At 53.3% G+C, this 18,183-nt stretch overlaps 1 protein-coding gene across 1 annotated transcript in view; it reads left to right on the forward strand.

Moving 5' to 3' along the window:
- Window positions 1-13,174, forward strand: part of LOC119110885 (transcription factor SOX-10) — a 36,063-nt gene extending 22,889 nt beyond the window's left edge. Inside the window, exons 3-6 of the mRNA XM_037234764.1 lie at window positions 10,148-10,318; window positions 11,031-11,161; window positions 12,223-12,426; window positions 13,077-13,174. Coding sequence (XP_037090659.1) covers window positions 10,148-10,318; window positions 11,031-11,161; window positions 12,223-12,426; window positions 13,077-13,174 — 604 coding nt within the window. The remainder of the gene's footprint in view (window positions 1-10,147; window positions 10,319-11,030; window positions 11,162-12,222; window positions 12,427-13,076) is intronic.
- The last annotated feature ends 5,009 nt before the right edge of the window (window positions 13,175-18,183 follow it).

An 18,183-nucleotide genomic window follows, 5' to 3' on the forward strand; every position in this document is an offset into this window, starting at 1 on the left:
TATGTCAGACCATGGCGCCGATCTATTGCAGGCCTCTTGGCCTTAGATGACGCATCACCTATTCAATGACGCCAACCTCAATACGACAGCTGTCAGACCATGACGCCGATCTGTTGCAGGCCTCTTGGCCTTAGATGACGTATCACCTATTCAATGACGCCAGCCTCAATACGACAGCTGTCAGACCATGACGCCGATCTATTGCAGGCCTCTTGGCCTTAGATGACGTATCACCTATTCAATGACTCCAACCTCAATACAACAGCCTAACTTTTGCCGGGACTACGAACATTTGCATGTTAGATGCCATAATGTCTGACAGATCCATCGAGTTATTAAACCTCCGAGCCAGATAGCCCAGGTACTAGCTAGTATGGGCTATTTAGTCTCCCGACATCGTTAGCCAAGTGCTACCAGAGGACCGCCTGCATAGACACCTGAGCGGTGTTATGGCGCCTGCTGACAAGGTACCCTTGACAAGCCAAGCCATTGCAATGGCTTGTTTTTTTGCAAACAATGCATTGTTTGCTTTAAAAAAAAACACGGCGTCGCTTCTGCAACTAACGCAGTACCAGTTACGGTTATCTCAGCGCTTGAGTCTTGCATTTCTACGCAATGCAGATCAAGAGGTTTCACGCCCCCAATAGGGCCTCCCTCAACGGTGGGGGCCGTATCGGGCTGGTGAGCTCCTGACGTCACCACGGCGGCTGATCTGCGCATGCGCCACCCCTCGACATGCAAGCATTGCTCCTTGTCGCAGTCCGTGCATCATACCTCCAGTTCTCTCTGCCTTTCGACCTTTCAGTCATGCAAGTCGGTTGTTATCAAACGCGAGAAATCCTCTGACCCCCGATGCAGTTTACTAACAGGTCTGAAGCGACGCCGACTGAAACTAGTACGAGCTTGACGGCGCACCAGTCCGATTGCCGATATCTTGCATCCGCGTCTCGGAAATTCCCGGGTGCTCCACTGTCACCATGGCAACAGCCGGCGTCGCCGTGGGAGCTCCGACGTCGCCTCGGCGTCGGGCGCGGTGTCGGCGGAGCCTGCTATCAGCCGGCCGGGCCTCCGCGACCTGGCTCCTTCCTGGTGACCCCAGGAGCCGCCGCAGAGCAGGGCCTCCGGAGCGCGTGCTGACGGCAGAGGCCGCCGGCCGTGGCATCAGGGGCTCGATCGATCCGGGCCGAGGATCGGGTATTCGGAGGCGGGAGGCGTTCCGGACTTCAAAGCTGCAAACTTTGACATCAGCCACATGACGAAAAACCAAGAAAGCCGTGTTTGCCCTCGTACGCTCACCGCTCAACTCTTCACAGAGTTCGCCGCCACTGGCCGATGGTGCGCGGCCACGGGAGGCGAGCAGAGAAGGCAACGCGAAGGGCACGAATTAGGGGCGTAGTTTCGTAAAATGCGTTAGGGGAGGATTGCACAGTGACAATAACTCAGCTAATCCCAAAATGCGCCAACCGACGTGGTTCATTTTCTTCTCAAAGTTGGGGCGGCTGGAACCCAAGTTGGGCGGGTATGGCTCATGCTCCCCCCCCCCCTTGTTCCACAGTTGTCCAGCGCCTCGGACCGCTCGCTAATCCAGACACCATTCTCAAGCCGTGATTGGTCAGCTGCTCTGTCGTCGTCACAGCATTAAACCCCGGTTGTTATGACAAATAATACTGATTCCACACCGCGCTGGTGGATTGGCGAGGTTCTTAGGGAATTTGCACGGCGTCAAAGTTCATCATCCTGGGAAGGATAAAGACAGTTTTAAGCGTCTATGCACGAGCAGCCACAAACATCATGTCGAAATGCCAAGCACCATTGTCTTTGCCTGTTTCTTCACGACGACGGGTTGTTTTTATTTTGTGGACCTGGCTGTTTTGGGCGACCAGTGAGGCACGCTGGTGTCGTTGGCGTTGCTACTTACCTTGAGCATAATGTTCCACATGCTTACTGTCAACGAACCTGACACACCACAGAGGCCAATATCGAGTAATTGCGCACGGAACGTAAGGCAGATATGAACCGTCCGGCTCTTGTCGGGGATTGTGGCACGTACCTTAACACGGTCTTTATCAAACGATGTCGATCAATCTTCGTAGGGGATGGCGCGGGAAGATTTAGCCATACGTCTTGCAGAGGCAGTTCCGGGCTCAGGAGGTCGAAGGTGTTGTGGCTTTGGAATAATTAAAAGCAAACCCCTGACAGCCATCACACAGCTAACTGTTTTCGGGAATTCTCATCGTGAAAGACGATCGTGTCAGTATAGGCGAATTAAGGTTGACTTTGAAGGACGGAAGGTGTAGTCGTCATCGGAATGAAGTAGATAGCGTGCTCCATTGTGGGATATGACTGGGTGTAAATACAGCCAAGCTGAGCGATGACTGGGTGTAAGTATAGCCAAGCTGAGCGATGACTGGATATAAGTATTGCCAAGCTGAGCGATGACTGGATGTAAGTATAGCCAAGCTGAGTGACGACTGGATGTAAGTATAGCCAAGCTGATTGTCATAGCTTGTTTCAGAGTTCCGAGAGCTGCGTATGCTTTCAAGACCTACCAATGCACAATACGTTGCCGTCAGAGGCGTGTCTAACATGAGTAAAATACAGCCCCTGCCGAATTCGCAAACGCAGTAATGAATGCCGTTCACTTTATAGCATAAGCGTCTCCTAGCCATATAGATGTGCATAGCTCACCGCTGAAAAGTATCGTCTTCATTAAATATTTGATATTTTAGGTTGTCAGTAACGATCCTATTCCTGTGATCGCTTTGCTTCCGGAACTATCGGCCTTCCTGCCCGAGCACTAGTTTGTCACCTTCGACAAGCAACAGCAGACTCTCCTTAGTCTCAAAAATTCCCTTGCCGGGGGTGCTGTCGCAGCGGACACCCTTGCCTAGGGTGCTGTAGCAGCAGATTTCCTCGCCTGGGGCGCTGTCGCAGCACATACTCTCGCCTGGGGTGCTGTCGCAGCACATACTCTCGCCTGGGGTGCTGTCGCAGCACATACTCTCGCCTGGGGTGCTGTCGCGGCAGGTACTCTCGCCTGGGGCGCTGTCGCAGCACATACTCTCGCCTGGGGTGCTGTCGCAGCACATACTCTCGCCTGGGGTGCTGTCGCAGCACATACTCTCGCCTGGGGTGCTGTCGCGGCAGGTACTCTCGCCTGGGGTGCTGTCGCGGCAGGTACTCTCGCCTGGGGTGCTGTCGCAGCGCATACTCTCGCCTGGGGTGCTGTCGCGGCACATACTCTCGCCTGGGGCGCTGTCGCGGCAGGTACTCTCGCCTGGGGTGCTGTCGCGGCAGGTACTCTCGCCTGGGGTGCTGTCGCGGCAGGTACTCTCGCCTGGGGCGCTGTCGCAGCACATACTCTCGCCTGGGGTGCTGTCGCAGCACATACTCTCGCCTGGGGTGCTGTCGCAGCACATACTCTCGCCTGGGGTGCTGTCGCAGCACATACTCTCGCCTGGGGTGCTGTCGCGGCAGGTACTCTCGCCTGGGGCGCTGTCGCAGCACATACTCTCGCCTGGGGTGCTGTCGCAGCACATACTCTCGCCTGGGGTGCTGTCGCAGCACATACTCTCGCCTGGGGTGCTGTCGCGGCAGGTACTCTCGCCTGGGGTGCTGTCGCGGCAGGTACTCTCGCCTGGGGTGCTGTCGCAGCGCATACTCTCGCCTGGGGTGCTGTCGCGGCACATACTCTCGCCTGGGGCGCTGTCGCGGCAGGTACTCTCGCCTGGGGTGTTGTCGCGGCAGGTACTCTCGCCTGGGGTGCTGTCGCGGCAGGTACTCTCGCCTGGGGGGCTGTCGCGGCACATACTCTCGCCTGGGGCGCTGTCGCGGCAGGTACTCTCGCCTGGGGTGCTGTCGCAGCACATACTCTCGCCTGGGGGGCTGTCGCGGCACATACTCTCGCCTGGGGGGCTGTCGCGGCAGGTACTCTCGCCTGGGGTGCTGTCGCGGCAGGTACTCTCGCCTGGGGGGCTGTCGCGGCAGGTACTCTCGCCTGGGGTGCTGTCGCGGCAGGTACTCTCGCCTGGGGTGCTGTCGCAGCACATACTCTCGCCTGGGGGGCTGTCGCGGCAGGTACTCTCGCCTGGGGCGCTGTCGCGGCAGGTACTCTCGCCTGGGGTGCTGTCGCAGCACATACTCTCGCCTGGGGGGCTGTCGCGGCACATACTCTCGCCTGGGGTGCTGTCGCGGCAGGTACTCTCGCCTGGGGCGCTGTCGCGGCAGGTACTCTCGCCTGGGGGGCTGTCGCGGCACATACTCTCGCCTGGGGTGCTGTCGCGGCAGGTACTCTCGCCTGGGGCGCTGTGGCGGCAGGTACTCTCGCCTGGGGGGCTGTCGCGGCAGGTACTCTCGCCTGGGGTGCTGTCGCGGCCGATGTATCAGTCCTGGCTCACCACTCTGTGACCCTGTGCGTGGTGCGGTTTTGTGCAGGCTGTTGCCGCGTGTTTTCAGAGGCCACAACACGAGGGATGCACAGATTCCTTTGCATCCCAGCAACAGTGGCATAGGTAAACGAAAGGCAAGCATGAAACCATTGTAATGAAAAGGTTTTCTGGTCAGAAAAGAAGCACATCCAGCCTCAGTGCATCCGTTCAGTTGCCATCCGCAGATGCTCCACACAGGTGCTTGTGATGTAATGGGAACAGAAGCCACCTCTGAGCAACACGGCGCCACCGCATGCTCTGTGGCGCCACGCCATAGCTCTCTCCGCCCGCGTAGCCCTGCTGACGCCCTCCAGACAGGGTCAGCAGGGGCAGGGGTCCTTCCCGGGCCGTCCCGGCCCCGGCGACAGGGGCCGCTCCCGCTCACCCCAGTTCGGTCCCTTAGACAGGGTCAGCAGAGATGGGGTCCTTCCCGGGCCGTCCCGGCGCCGACGACAGGGGCCGCTCCCGCTCACCCCAGTCCGGCCCTCTAGACAGGGTCAGCAGAGGCAGGGTCCCTCCCGGGCCGTCCCTCCACGGGTGCCGGCGACAGGGGCTTCTCCCGCTCACCCTAGTCCGGCCCTCTAGACAGGGTCAGCAGGGGCTGAGGCCCTTCCCGGGCCATCCCGGCGCCGACGACAGGGGCTGCTCCCTCTCACCCCAGTCCGGCCCGCTCTCTAGCCCAGATTAGGCGCTGCGACGCCCCCAGCTGGCGTCGGAGGGTTGCGACATCGGGGGTGGAGCCCCGTTAGAGGTCCCGGCGGCGGCGGGCGGACTCGCGGGCAGCACGAGCCGGCGGCGGGGCTTTATGAGGCGGAGGTGTGACGCATGGAGCGGACGTGGACGGGGACAAGAGGTGCTCAAAGCGATGCACATGTCAGCTGGATTCGGCAGTTGTGTCCAGCAGCTGTGGGGTCATGAACAAGTTCGCTTTGTCCTCTTTTTTTCTACGGTGCGATCGAACTGTCTTGGATGGTCAAAGATAGTGGTCAGGTAATGGTCAGGTAATGGGCAAAGGTAATGGTTAGGTAATAGTCAAAGGTAATGGTTCGATGGTCAAAGGTAATGCCAAATGCTCCTGACGTGTCTCCTTTACCGCCCGTGATGAGTAAAAGAAAAGTCAGGTGTGCCCCCCCCCCCCATCTTATGCATGCATTGCCTACCCTCCCTCTTCGCCCGGCTTCCTCTCGGCGGCGGTTGAACTAACCGTTTGTTCAACTCTCAGTCACTTACCCATCGGAAATATTGTACCCTCTGCCCGTGTGCACACCGGTTAGGGGCATTTGGATGCAGGCTTAGAATGGGCTGGTGCTCAATGAATTAAACCCTAAATCCACCAAAAACAATTGCATCCACTTACTATAAATCGGCATGCTCTTGCAATATGCGGAAGAATCATTCAGAAAAGGCACCTCTTTGTGGGTTTTTAATGCACTGTCTGACCGAATTTGTGAGCCCACCTGAGTTATTTTTAAAAGTATGTTATAAACTTAGATCGTGATGAATCTCTGTTTGTCACAACGCATGCATTTAATAGTTTCGAATCGTCTATATCGTAATACTATCCTTATTATCATCTAGACCATAATAACTTATGCAGTCGTCTTAATTTGTTTAATTTGCCTCCAACTCAATTTTCACCATTAGAAACATAGCCTGGCTTCGCGCCGGCAACTTATGCAATAACCCGACTAACCAAACTTGGCCAGAGGTCTTGGCTAGCACCAAGATTCCGCCAACATCTCGGTCAGACATCAACATTTTAAGCCCAGTTATTTGGCACCGCCACGCTTACCCACACTGGCGCACGCCAATGTTGGCGGCGCCAATTTGAGTGAGTAGGGTAGGTAATTCATATTTTGTTAACGTGAATTGAGAGCTTATTTAGCTTAGGACGTGAAAGGATAAGCGTGCATAGGCCAGAGCGACGACGCATCCGCCTGTATGGTACGGTCCCGTTATAGTGCTAAAGGGGAAGTTCCACGTTTGAAGATGTTGAAACGAGCATTAGATATGATGGAATAAGCCCACGTATAACTATTGGTATACTTCAAGTGGAAAAAAATTTTCTAGACAGCACGATTTCTCTGTTAAGTGAAAATCCTGCTCAATACGTCATTGTTTGATCATGTCATCGTACCTTGCAACAACATTGGTTGAGAACCAGTTAACGGCCGTTATGTCCGGAAGTCGTGCTTACGAACACCAGATATGAATGACTTGACAATTATATTTGTCTCGGGTTTGATTACCGCATGTATAATCGAATGACAGGATTTAAATGACGTTATTAAGGCGTTATAGATGTCCGGATGACCTTGAAATAGTCTCCCCGAATAGTCTGCACATCTTTGCGGGCGTGTAGTTCAGAATTACCTTATCTTTAACCTAATCCTTACCTTATTATCCTTACCTTATTACCTAATCCTTAACAATACCAGTTTGGTTCGGTCATCCGCTAATGTACCCGGCCCACGAAGACTTGATAATCTAAAGCATAAACCTAAAGAAAAGAGGAAACTGACCCTCAAATCGCGTTACGAACGCTGGGGCCGAATCCAGGATTTTGACCGAAGTGGAGGCTGGTTATCTTCCCGGGGTCCAGCAAAGTGAAATATTTGTCTAAATTAGTTGCATTTTCGGAAGTCATTGACAAGACCATGGGCGATAAAAAATGCTTCACTATTTTTATCCATGTGCAGTACGTTGGATATGTCGTGCCCACAATGTATTTTTCGAAAGGTGAGCAATTTCGTAAGGCCCCGAGATGTTTTCGACCCGGCTGGACCCTCTAAGGTGTCGCGAAAGGACCACGACGTGTTTTCGTGGCGTGCAAAAATGTGTGCTATTTTTCAAATCGGCTGGGGTGCCAATTCGTAAGGTTGACCGTAAACTAACCTCAAAGCCTGATCACTCGCAGATTTCGGCTTCGATGTATAGGATAACAAACAATGAAGAAACACATGAATGTGGGCAGCCACCTTTTACTTAAACGTTGCCATACATTTCAGTGCATTTCTTGCCACCATCCGGATGTTAATGCACGAAAACCTACCAATACTATGCAGGTGGGTATGTACAGGATATTATACGGTATAAAATCAACATGTAACAAATAGTCATATCTTCCCGTAGGTGCCAAATGTACCAGCATTTCAGAGCAATCGTCCGCATTTCATTGGCTCAGTATTCCCCCTCCCCCCCCTAAAGCACATAAAGCGGCACACTTACGCAGACCCGGTGGCTGAGCCGCTCGGCACCACGTGACGCTGGGACGTTCCGCCGTTTGACCCACCGAGACCCAATGTCCCACGGCTGCGGCGGGCGGGCTCCACCGAGCGGAGCCACGGCAAACAGTCGTAATCGACAAGACAAACGGTGCGGCCCGATAGCCGCTGTTGCATGACGATACCGCACACCTGAAGAAGCAGATAGGGCTGGCCTGTTTGCAGGGCGTGTGGGCACAGGCGGCGGAAATCATGCATGTAAGCCCGGCTGGCATCAATGCTTGCCGACAGTTAAGCAGACCACAGCCGGATAATGGGGCTTGTTCTGAACACGACAGCTAAGCGGGACAAAGCCGGATAATGGGGCTTGTTCCGACCACGACAGCTAAGCAGACCACAGCCGGATAGTGGCACTTGCTCTGACCACGATAGCTAAGCAGACCACAGCCGGATAATGACACTTGTCCCGACCACGACAGCTAAACAGGCCACAGCCGGATAATGACACTTGTTCTGAACACGACAGCTAAACAGGCCACAGCCGGACAACGGCGCTTGTTCCGACCACGATAGCTAAGCAGGATACAGCCGGATAATGATGCTTGCTCTGAACACGACAGCTAAGCAGGCCACAGCCGGATAACGGCGCTTGTTCCGACCACGATAGCTAAGCAGGATACAGCCGGATAATGATGCAAGTTCGGGCCAGACTCACAGGGAGCCAGACACAGATTAGGCATTTCCGCTCCAATCGTTTTCTTGTTAGAACTGGGAAGATAATGGAAGATATATGTCCATATAGGAAGATAATGTAAAAATGACCTGGGAAATGAACGTTATTAATAGATGTTGATATTCCTGCAAATCTTGCATTTGATATATATGTCATGAGAGTCCGATTTAAATAAGCCTGTCCGCCTGTTTGCCCTGTATGTCCTGTCCTCTTGTGATCCTGGACGGAATGGAAGTGGTCCTGAACGGAACACGCGCGGCATGAGGAGAACATCACTACAATGTGCAGCATATTGCCTGCGGCGGTCGGAATGTCATAAAGATATACATTGACATGCAAACTGGATAGATGTGTGACCAATGTTCCTGAGGGCATAGTCAGTTTTGTTTGTCACTTCAAACATATTGATCCAAAGTGACGTCATTTGCCTTTTCAACGTCACGTCCAGGGATTTCCTGTAATGCTTATGCAAAGTTCCCAAGCGGGCTGTGTGTGACTTTCAGACAGAACTGAAGGAACAGGATAACAGCAATGCCTAAGTCCGCCGTCTCACCGCTGGAGAGGCACGAGCTTCTCTGTAGTACCGCTTTCGGATCGTCGATATTGCAACTCTAGATCTCTCGTGGACTGGGCAGACAGTTCAGCCGACTAAGCTCTGTCGTACCAACACACTGCGGAGAAAGAAACTCGCACTTTCAGTGCCCTTTCAGTGTCCTCTCGATGCATTATCTACCATCGGCTGTCGTTTAACCACAGCTCTTTCAGTTTAAAGCAACTTGCCCATCGAAAATTGCTGCAAAAGGATTTTGCTCGCTACTTTTTTCCAAAATGTGACTTTAACCAGGCGTTTTGAGCCTGAACAGATGTAAAACAGGACAGACAATCATCTTTGTAATCAGCTAGTAACCACCATGCGGTACACTTACGAGTATCAGTGCTGTTCAGGATGCCACTTATGCGGCTGTCATTACCTGAAAGTACCATTATCTCAGCATACGGCCGATACTAATGCCAGATATTGCAGAAGTACTGCAGCGTTAAGAGCGACCTCATGGTCAAAATATGTCGCAAATGGATCAGGCGAAGGTGTCGTAACTTTCCACTTCTTTAGTTCGATGTTCCAGCATTTACATTCTCTAAAAACTCTTTTTGTCTCTTTTGAAACTAGATTAGATGTCGATTTATCGAGGTTGAAAATATACATTTAGTGATTTACTTGCGCTCAGTTGAGTTTTGACTGGGTAGTCCGTTTCGAGCTTTCTCTGCACTGTTCTGTCGGCGAGCACGGTGGCGACTGTTGACCGACGCTGCGTGTCGGCGAGCACGGTGGCGACTGTTGACCGACGCTGCGAGCACGGTGGCGACTGTTGATCGACGCTGCGTGACCCCGAGACGAGCGGTGCGCAATGCTGCGAGCTCTCGGGGTGATCCCTAACTAATTACGTAGACTTTTGGATGACATCTGACCTCTCTCACAGTATCCTGATATGACTTCTGATGTTCCCCACAGACACCTGAGTTACCTCCGACCTCTCCACAGGCCTCTGCGTGAATCCTGATCTGCTCCACGAACTCCGAGGAGCCCATGACGGGACCTCTCCCGGGGACCTCTTATGACTCCTGACCTCTCAGGCAGACTCCTGAGGTGACCTCTGACTTGTCTAGCAAACTCCTGGGTGACCCCTGACTTCTCTGGCAGACTCCTGAGGTGACCTCTGACTTATCTATCAAACTCCCGAGGTGACCCCTGACCTCTCTGGCAGGCTCCTGAGTGACGCCGACAAGCGGCCGTTCATCGAGGAGGCCGAGAAGCTCCGGCGTCAGCACAAGAAGGACCACCCCGACTACAAGTACCAGCCACGCCGTAGGAAGGCGCTGAAGGGTCCCACCGGCGCCGCCAGCCAGCAGGGCAACACAGTCGTCTTCAACAGCAGGTCAGTCGGCGGCACTGCACCGCTGACGGCTGGACAGTGCATCGGTGCAGGAAGTGGGAGGTTTGGGGTTCGACTCCCGATCGCGCCAGCCTGTTAAGGTGTGCGTCTGATTGTTTGGCGCCCCTCCCCTCTCATGTACAAGAACTTGCTGACAAGTACATAACTTATCTGTGCAAAATCTTGCTGATGGTTGTGTAATGAGTCTTGTTGATCATGTGTAAGTGATTGGGGCCTTGCTGATGTAGTGTGCCATTTGGAGAGACCTATGAGAATACGGCAACTTTTTTTTTGGGGGGGGGGGGGCACTGATAACGACATGTTGCAAATTCCCATGTTTGTGCCCTTGCAATTGATGATAAGCAATGCAAAACTGCACGTGCTGCCTCATCGAAAGTATTGGAAGATGGTGCTGCTATTGGAGCTTTAGCGTATAGTACTTGCGACATATCCAGTTGGAAATGGTGATCGCCGTCATGTGTATCGGTCATGCATGCGTTACATTGCTACGGCTCAGCACCACAACTGTAAGGCATATTTACGTGAAGTAATTCGGCTGTCTCTAATTTTTTTCCTTTTGAAATCGCTCCTCTCACTGATAAGCAAAGGTTTCAAACATGTAAGTAAGACTCTAAGCCTCCAAACGGCAGGGTACGAATGTTTGTGCACATTTTCGCTGCTCCGTCGTGTTGTGGTGAGCTGTGTTGTGTTCCAGTCGCCAGCTCGGCGATGGTGCGGAAGCCGCTCGGCTGCTGTCATCGCAGGGTCAGGGGCAAGGTCACGGTCCCCCCACCCCGCCAACTACGCCACAGGGGGAGCTGATGAGGGACAACAAGCAGGCCATGGGTAGGTCAATGCTCAGCCTCCTCACGGGCTGTCACGAGCAGCAGCCGGTGCCTGCTTGCCATATAGGTCTCGTTATTTGCATCGTGGAATCTATTATTATTGCGATCCATCGCTGAATTATGTTCCCAAGACATGCCGGCTTCACTACGGTGGGTCGTAGCTGTTAGCTCCGACAAAGAAAATGAGTGTTTCGCTCACGAATGAAGTACTTGCTTGTGGGATGGCTTTCATCTGATTTTGCACTGAAGAAGCGGAAATAAATAGGAGCAGAGCTATATACTTCAGTTTAGAAGACGCCCTATGTTCAGAGTGCGCATAAAGTGATGAAAGGTACCGAATGCACTTGGCTTTTAGGCTTCACCGGCTTGAAAGCAAATGAAAAAGCTTCAGTGCTTTTACTCAAAGTGATAGAGGCGGATACATGGTCCAGGTCTTAATCACTTAATGTGGGCAGTGAGCATCTGGCTAGTTTTGAGCTGTATCGGTTCGCTTTCGGCTGGCTTGTTCCCTCCATAGCCTGCCTGCCGCTTACGTCAAACGCCGCACCAAGCGCCAGATCAATGGCAGCCAAGCGTCCGGCAGATGGCGTGGATGCGGCAGCCACCTTCAGAACCGTCCATCAATAACGGCAGCTCACTTGCGGGACCTCCATAAATAATGCATGCACGTTTGGCTATTTTGAGCCCCATTCCCCTGTTTATGCACTGGTTATTTTGAAGACAATCCCATTCCCACGGCGTTAAGAGTAATGTCCGGAAAAAAAGTTTAGAGGTGTTCCTTTGACCCCTGATTGAACTTGGATGCGACACAAACACGGGCGTGCTTGCTATGACTGAAAGCCAAATGGTACCTTCTAGCAGCACGATTTTAAAATAAAAAAGTTTTTTTAAAGATTTCATGATTTGCAACCATATGCGAAGGCAGCGCTACTCTATCTCCCCCCCCCCCCCCCCCCCCCCATCTGCCACTACTTCCACTCAGGTTATGCCCCCTCGGAGCCCCCTGCCCCTTCCACGCGTGTCGCCAGCGCGTTTGACGCTGGTGGTGGTCTGTGTCGCCAGGTTTCTTGCAGGGCAGCGGCGGGCTGGGCTGTTACCCGCAGCGGGCTGCCGGTCTGACCCGAGGTCAGTGCACGGCCGCCTCGGCGCCGGCCGCCTGCGCCGCCCTCGGCCGTTCCGTCATGGGTCAGCCCTCGCCGGAGGACACGGCCAAGGTCTCTTGGGCCAGGGACGAGGCATTCCGCGCGCACGCGGCCGCCGCCGGCGGTAAGTGGAGGCTCGCGGGCGCCGTTTGAACATAGGCTGAGACAATGGCAGCTTACTTAAAATAGCTCGCCGCTACACATTATGTGATTAATTCTTCTTGCAACTCATACAGAACGCCATTGACACAGTGTTCATGTAGCATGGGACGTAAACGTTCCGAAATGTTTGCATTACGAGGCAACATGCGCAGAGTTGCAGCCGGCTGTTCTGTACGCTGATAATTTTATAACTACGGGCATTGTCATGCAAGAAACATGCAGTTGTCGTGCTTTAAGTGTTGCTACCCCATTCATGACTCTGAACCACATAAATGTAGGAAAATAATATTGACTGTGCCTGCATAAAAAGACAGCCTATTCCAATGTGAGGCACAGCTTACACCGCCCACTGCTCGTTGCGCTGGGCGCTGTAAGATCTGAAGCCAGTATGTGACAGCCGCGATACCTCGGCAGCCGGCAGCAGCGGCGGCAGCAGCAGCAGCGGCAGCAGCAGCGTCGCGGGCCAGCTGGCGCAGCTGCCGCAGCCGATGGCCTGTGACGGCTTCTATAACCAGGCGGCGTTCAAGCCGGAGGAGGAGCGCCTCTACAGAAGTCACGAGGAGCGAGTGTACCGTGGCCAGCCGTTCGGTGGCCAGCTGATTGCGCCGTCAGCTGGCTACTCGGCCGAGAACATGGCGTACTACCAGAATTTATATCAGTACCCCAGCCAGAGGCCGTACGACGCCAACGACCCGTGGACATTTATGTAGTGACGGCATGCGAGTTTCTACGCAACCGAGAACACATTTTCGGTGTTCTGTCGGTGAACTGTGAAGTGGCACAACAAAGAACAGTTGTATTTTGTGCTTCGCTGGTGCTTGCTATGGCGCCTTTGCGCAAGCAACAAGCAGACAATGACAGCGCGGTGCGTTTTCGGAGTGATCATGTGTTTTATGGACTCGCTGGCGGGTGCGCGTGTTGAAGGCCGTAAAACACGTCACAAGGAGAGGTTGCGCGCAGTGGAGAAGTTTGGTGTGGACGGCCCAGATGGAAGTGATACGTTGGTGCCTTGAAGACGTGTGCTAACGCTGAGCGCCACGGCTTTGATGCCTCCATTTGTGCGCGAGCAAATGGTTTTTAAGGATTAAATTCGACTCCACATAAAGTTGCGACGGACTCCTGTTGGTGTTTGTTAACTAGAACCGATTCGAGCTGGCCAGAGTATTTAGGCATATTTTCGCCGCATTTGACCGTTAAGTTTGCCATCCAAACATCGTGTATAATATTTATAAAAATATGCTTCCCTCCTTGGAGTTTCAGTCTGCACGCAGTCAAGGCTGACAAAATGAAGCGATAAAATAACCCCGTGGGATCGTTTTTTATCAGTGTATTCTTAGTTCAGCCGTTTTATCATTCCGACGATTCGTTTGCGGGCAACGTTTCTCGGATAAATTGCTTTTAGCAAGCGTAATATTTGATGTTTTGCCTCCTCGTTTCAAGTTTCGACTGCCTTAGCGCACCACGGCGCATCCAATGGCTGGCCTTCGACGTCAAGCTGGTTTGCTGTACACGTGTGCTCTGCTATCGCCTGGACATCAACGACTCTGCGTAATGCGTTACATTATAATTTCACTCGCGTGTTGCCATCGCATTTAGCTTGTAAGCAGGTACTTCTTCTGTTGCCCCTGAAAGCGTTTCGTGTGTGTGCTGCATTCCCATCTGGAACAATTGCGACTCCAGGTAGCAAGGAACAGGAACTCAGACCGGCGCCCTACGTTTATGATTGCTGGCCGCATGCTCCGTTGGTGTCAGCCACGCTCTAAGTCTCGCTCCGCCGCTCAGCTGATCCACGCCACGTGCCTGTATACAGTGTCGTCAAGCTGTGATGCTCAGTTCGTGTGGATGACGGCTGTTCGCACCTCCGCTTCTGTAGACGCTGACTGGGTCCGTCCGGTGGTGTTTCTGTCACCTGTCAGGTGTCTTCTCTCCCGCACAAATACACGTAAGCCCCGGCTAGGGCTGTGCAGCCGCCACTTACTGCAGGGCACAGCTTCGCCATGGGAGGTACCCGCAGGCGTAGGCGTAGAAACGGAGAGAAAGGCAAGTCCGGGTGGTGGTGGGGCGTATCCCCCAAGTTCTCGTAGATGTCAAGCATTAGGCTGTGGTGATACTTAAAATAGAATCGACTCAAGCATTTCCACCACATCACTTTCTGAGATGTTCCTTCAGTTATACGCATGTAAAACTGAGTTGAGCAGGTAAACGCCACGACATCACATCGTGCTCCCAGAGTATCCTTAGTTTTGCTAGAAGATTTCTCATTACGGCACAGAACTTCTGCAATGTTAAGGTCTTCATGCGGCCCAAATTGAAAATGAAAACGACCAGGCGCTACCTCCGCTACGGGGCGTTTTAGTCCATATCGCCACTGTGGAGTACGGAGCACGAAAGGTGCAATATTTCAGCCATTCGTGATCATTTGGTTATGAGAACCTGCATGCTAAAATCATAACGTATTGCTCGTTCTAGGAAAATAGCTCAGATTTTTTTGTTGTTGATCCCTTTAATATAACTAAACGTCGTACGCAAAGCTGTCCCAGACCTAAGTTCGCATAGTTTTTTAATGCAGAGATGAAGACAACCGGTGCAAACTAATCTTGTTCTCCTGCCCCGGCCAGCCTGACCCTGTGTAACCAGTGGAGTGTGTATAAGCTTTTTATCGCTCAATTTCTTTAAAAAATAGCGTGCCGGCTAATCGACTATAGACGGTCCCGAGCTGGGGACACGGGATATTTCGTTTAAAATCCACTATATTAGGTTTATTGCTGTACGAATAAAAACTTGCTACTCACTCGAAGCAAGAGTGAACGCTACCTGCGTGATAAGCTTAGGCGTATCGAACTTATATCAGCGAGAGCTACGTCGTTTTTGTACCGCAGGCGGCATTCTTTGGTGAGTGAATGTCATGTCTAGCAAATACACATACCAGCCATTCATCCAGTGAGCTGTCAGTATGGGTTACAGTTACGGTCAGTTGAGCACCAGAGGACGCCCCAGAGATAACTTAATCCTTGATGTTCCAGCACTGGGTCATCCAGGCAGCCGGCTCCATTTTTCGCAGTAAGATTATCATCAATCTTGGAGCGCTTTCCGCTGATTTCTTTCTGCGAGCAACATCGTGGTCCCTTGACATTCACCGTCCATATGCCGCCACACAGACACACGCACCGTCGCCATCCATGCGCTGGCACCGTCACCGTCCATTCGCCGGCACACAGACACACGCATAGTCACCATCCATACGGCGGCACACAGATATATACGCACCGTCACCGTCCATACGCCGGCACACAGGCACACACACCGTCACCATCCATACGCCGGCACACAGACACACGCACCGTCGCCGTCCATACGCCGGCACACACAGACACACGGAAGAAGCTTTCACTTCCGGCTCCCCGTTTAGCCAGGTTCAACTGCTCTTACTCACAGCAGTGGCCGCGGCCGTGAGCTGCAGTTGCTGCTGTGCGTGCAATTTCTGTCATTCGTGCACACGGCAGGCCCCATCGAGCAGTAGGCTTCCTCCCGGCGCCGTCGGTCACTCCCGCTCGACTCGGCTGGCCCGTTCGTCGGGCGAATCTTGCCGTCCTTTGCCCTCTAACCACCACCGAAGCGAGGCCTCGCCGCCCAGCCCGCCTGGAGGCGGCAGCAAAGCCGGCGACACACGCAAGCCGACCTTCACGGCCCCCGTCCGCGCCCCTCACTCTCGTCACCGGGACGACGGCGCTCGGGGCGTAAACGATGACCTAATGAGGCCGATAGGGTGTCGACGGCGGCGCGTCGGTAGCCGGCGCCGGGCCGTACCTGTCACCGGTCTGGCTGCACTGTATCGGGTCGACATCGCTAACAAGACGACGATGGACCGCCTAAACAGCCGCGCGCTACGAAAACACGGGGCCGGCGGCGGCGACGGCGGCGCGGCGGCGGCGCGAGGCTGCGCGTCAGGTGTACGTCCAGCCGGTCACGCGGGATTGCTGTGGGGTGGGTGTCCGCCTGCCCTCGTGCGGTCCGGCAAACAGCTGAGTAGGTTCGTCTCAGAGAGCAGAAGATAGGGAAACTTGTCAGGCGTTTCTCGTCTGATCTGACGTTTACGTATGTTGTGGTGAGTATGGCGCTCTTCTGACTCTCCTCTTCCATACTGTCTCCAATGTCCCGGTGTCCTGTATTCACCACGGAGAGGCACGAGGTCCCTGCGTGCAGGGGCGTAGTTTCACAGCATGAGTTGGCGTGTGTGTGGGGGGGGGGGGGGAGGGACCAAGCAGTGAAAAATCCTCCAGAAATGCACCAGCAGGCAAGTTCTCCTTAGAATTTTAGCCCATTTCCTTCTCAAGCTCGACAGCCCAAGCGGGGGGGGGGGGGGACACAGAAGCACCATCTGAATGGGAAAGGTGGGGATAAAGGCAGTTAAGCTTTGACGAACAATGGGTAGTCCAGATCACGTGATCTGTGACGATTCTGGGCGTCAGACGGCCGGCCGGACAAACGTTTTTCGTACAATCTGTTTTTTCCGAAATGGGCCTCACAGGAATCGGGCTTACAGAAAAGCTCCCTGGTTTTATTTTCCTACCAGAAAAAAGAGTTTCAATGAATCTTTTACATCTCACACCTCAGTTGAAGTCTCATCTCTAAATGCTCTTTGATTTCGGCCCTAGTATTTAAAACACTGTCATCATTGCAGTGCCGCTAACGCGCTTTCGTCCTAAAATGGGCCTATGCAAAGGTCAAAACTTTGCATATTTATCGTACCGCGAAGCAAACTCCTGACAAGAGGAAGATATCCAAATGCATTAGGAGATCAGAGCGGTGTTTTATGGAACTATATAAAATCTGGGGTCGTACTGCAATCGTGGGATCCGATGCGCGCCCAACCATGTTCCCACATTCCTTTCTAAAGACACGACACAAAGTGGCACCTGCCTTGCCTGTTTTTTTAGAAGTGGCAGACGACTTTGAGCACTAGGAAACGTGTCTTAATTCGCCGCGGCCAGTACTCCTAGGAAATGTATATATGCATAATCAGGAATTGCATCACAAAGAAGTCAGAGGCATTAGCGACACCTTGATGCACTGGGAGGTCTGGTTACTGTGATGGGGCTGCCTTTTGAGAGGGTATCCACCATCAATGCTGGCGGGACTACCGTGGCTATTGGCGAGGGGAGGTGTCCCCCCATTATCTAAATTGTTTGACAACATCGATGGCTTCACGTAGAAAGAACGGACCTGGAACGCCTTCAATATCCTTAAATTGTACGCCGTCGCCCCTGTCGTCAGCTGGTGGTGACGTCACGGAACCACAGCAGCCTTGCTGGATGGCCGTACTGCATGAGCACTTTTTATCATAGAGAGATAATTATTTCGGTGGCTTTTCCATACCCATATTTTTAACATCCGTCACCGCGCGTTAACAAGCGTACGTACATGGGTTCCACGGGTGCCAGGCTCACAATCGACTCCATGAGCCCCACGCTACAAGGGTGGGCGCCTTGGCCCGCTTTTCCACGATGGCGGTGCCGACACCATGATGGCATACCTGTTCCTGTTCGGGGCGCGCCGCAGCAGCTACTCTGCTGCCGAAATTATGCGAGCGGCAGCCGGCAGCTCAGCGGCCTTTGAAGCTCATTGGCTACCAGTCACGACAATCAGTGGTATCAGTGGCAGAAAACCTGATGCCGGATAGCTCCTAATGATCCAGAGATTTTTTAATATTTAGATTACC

The sequence above is a fragment of the Pollicipes pollicipes genome, unplaced genomic scaffold (assembly GCF_011947565.3).
Source record: "Pollicipes pollicipes isolate AB1234 unplaced genomic scaffold, Ppol_2.1 Scaffold_7244;HRSCAF=8685_pilon_pilon_pilon, whole genome shotgun sequence".
In the NCBI taxonomy this organism is placed as follows: domain Eukaryota; kingdom Metazoa; phylum Arthropoda; class Thecostraca; order Pollicipedomorpha; family Pollicipedidae; genus Pollicipes; species Pollicipes pollicipes.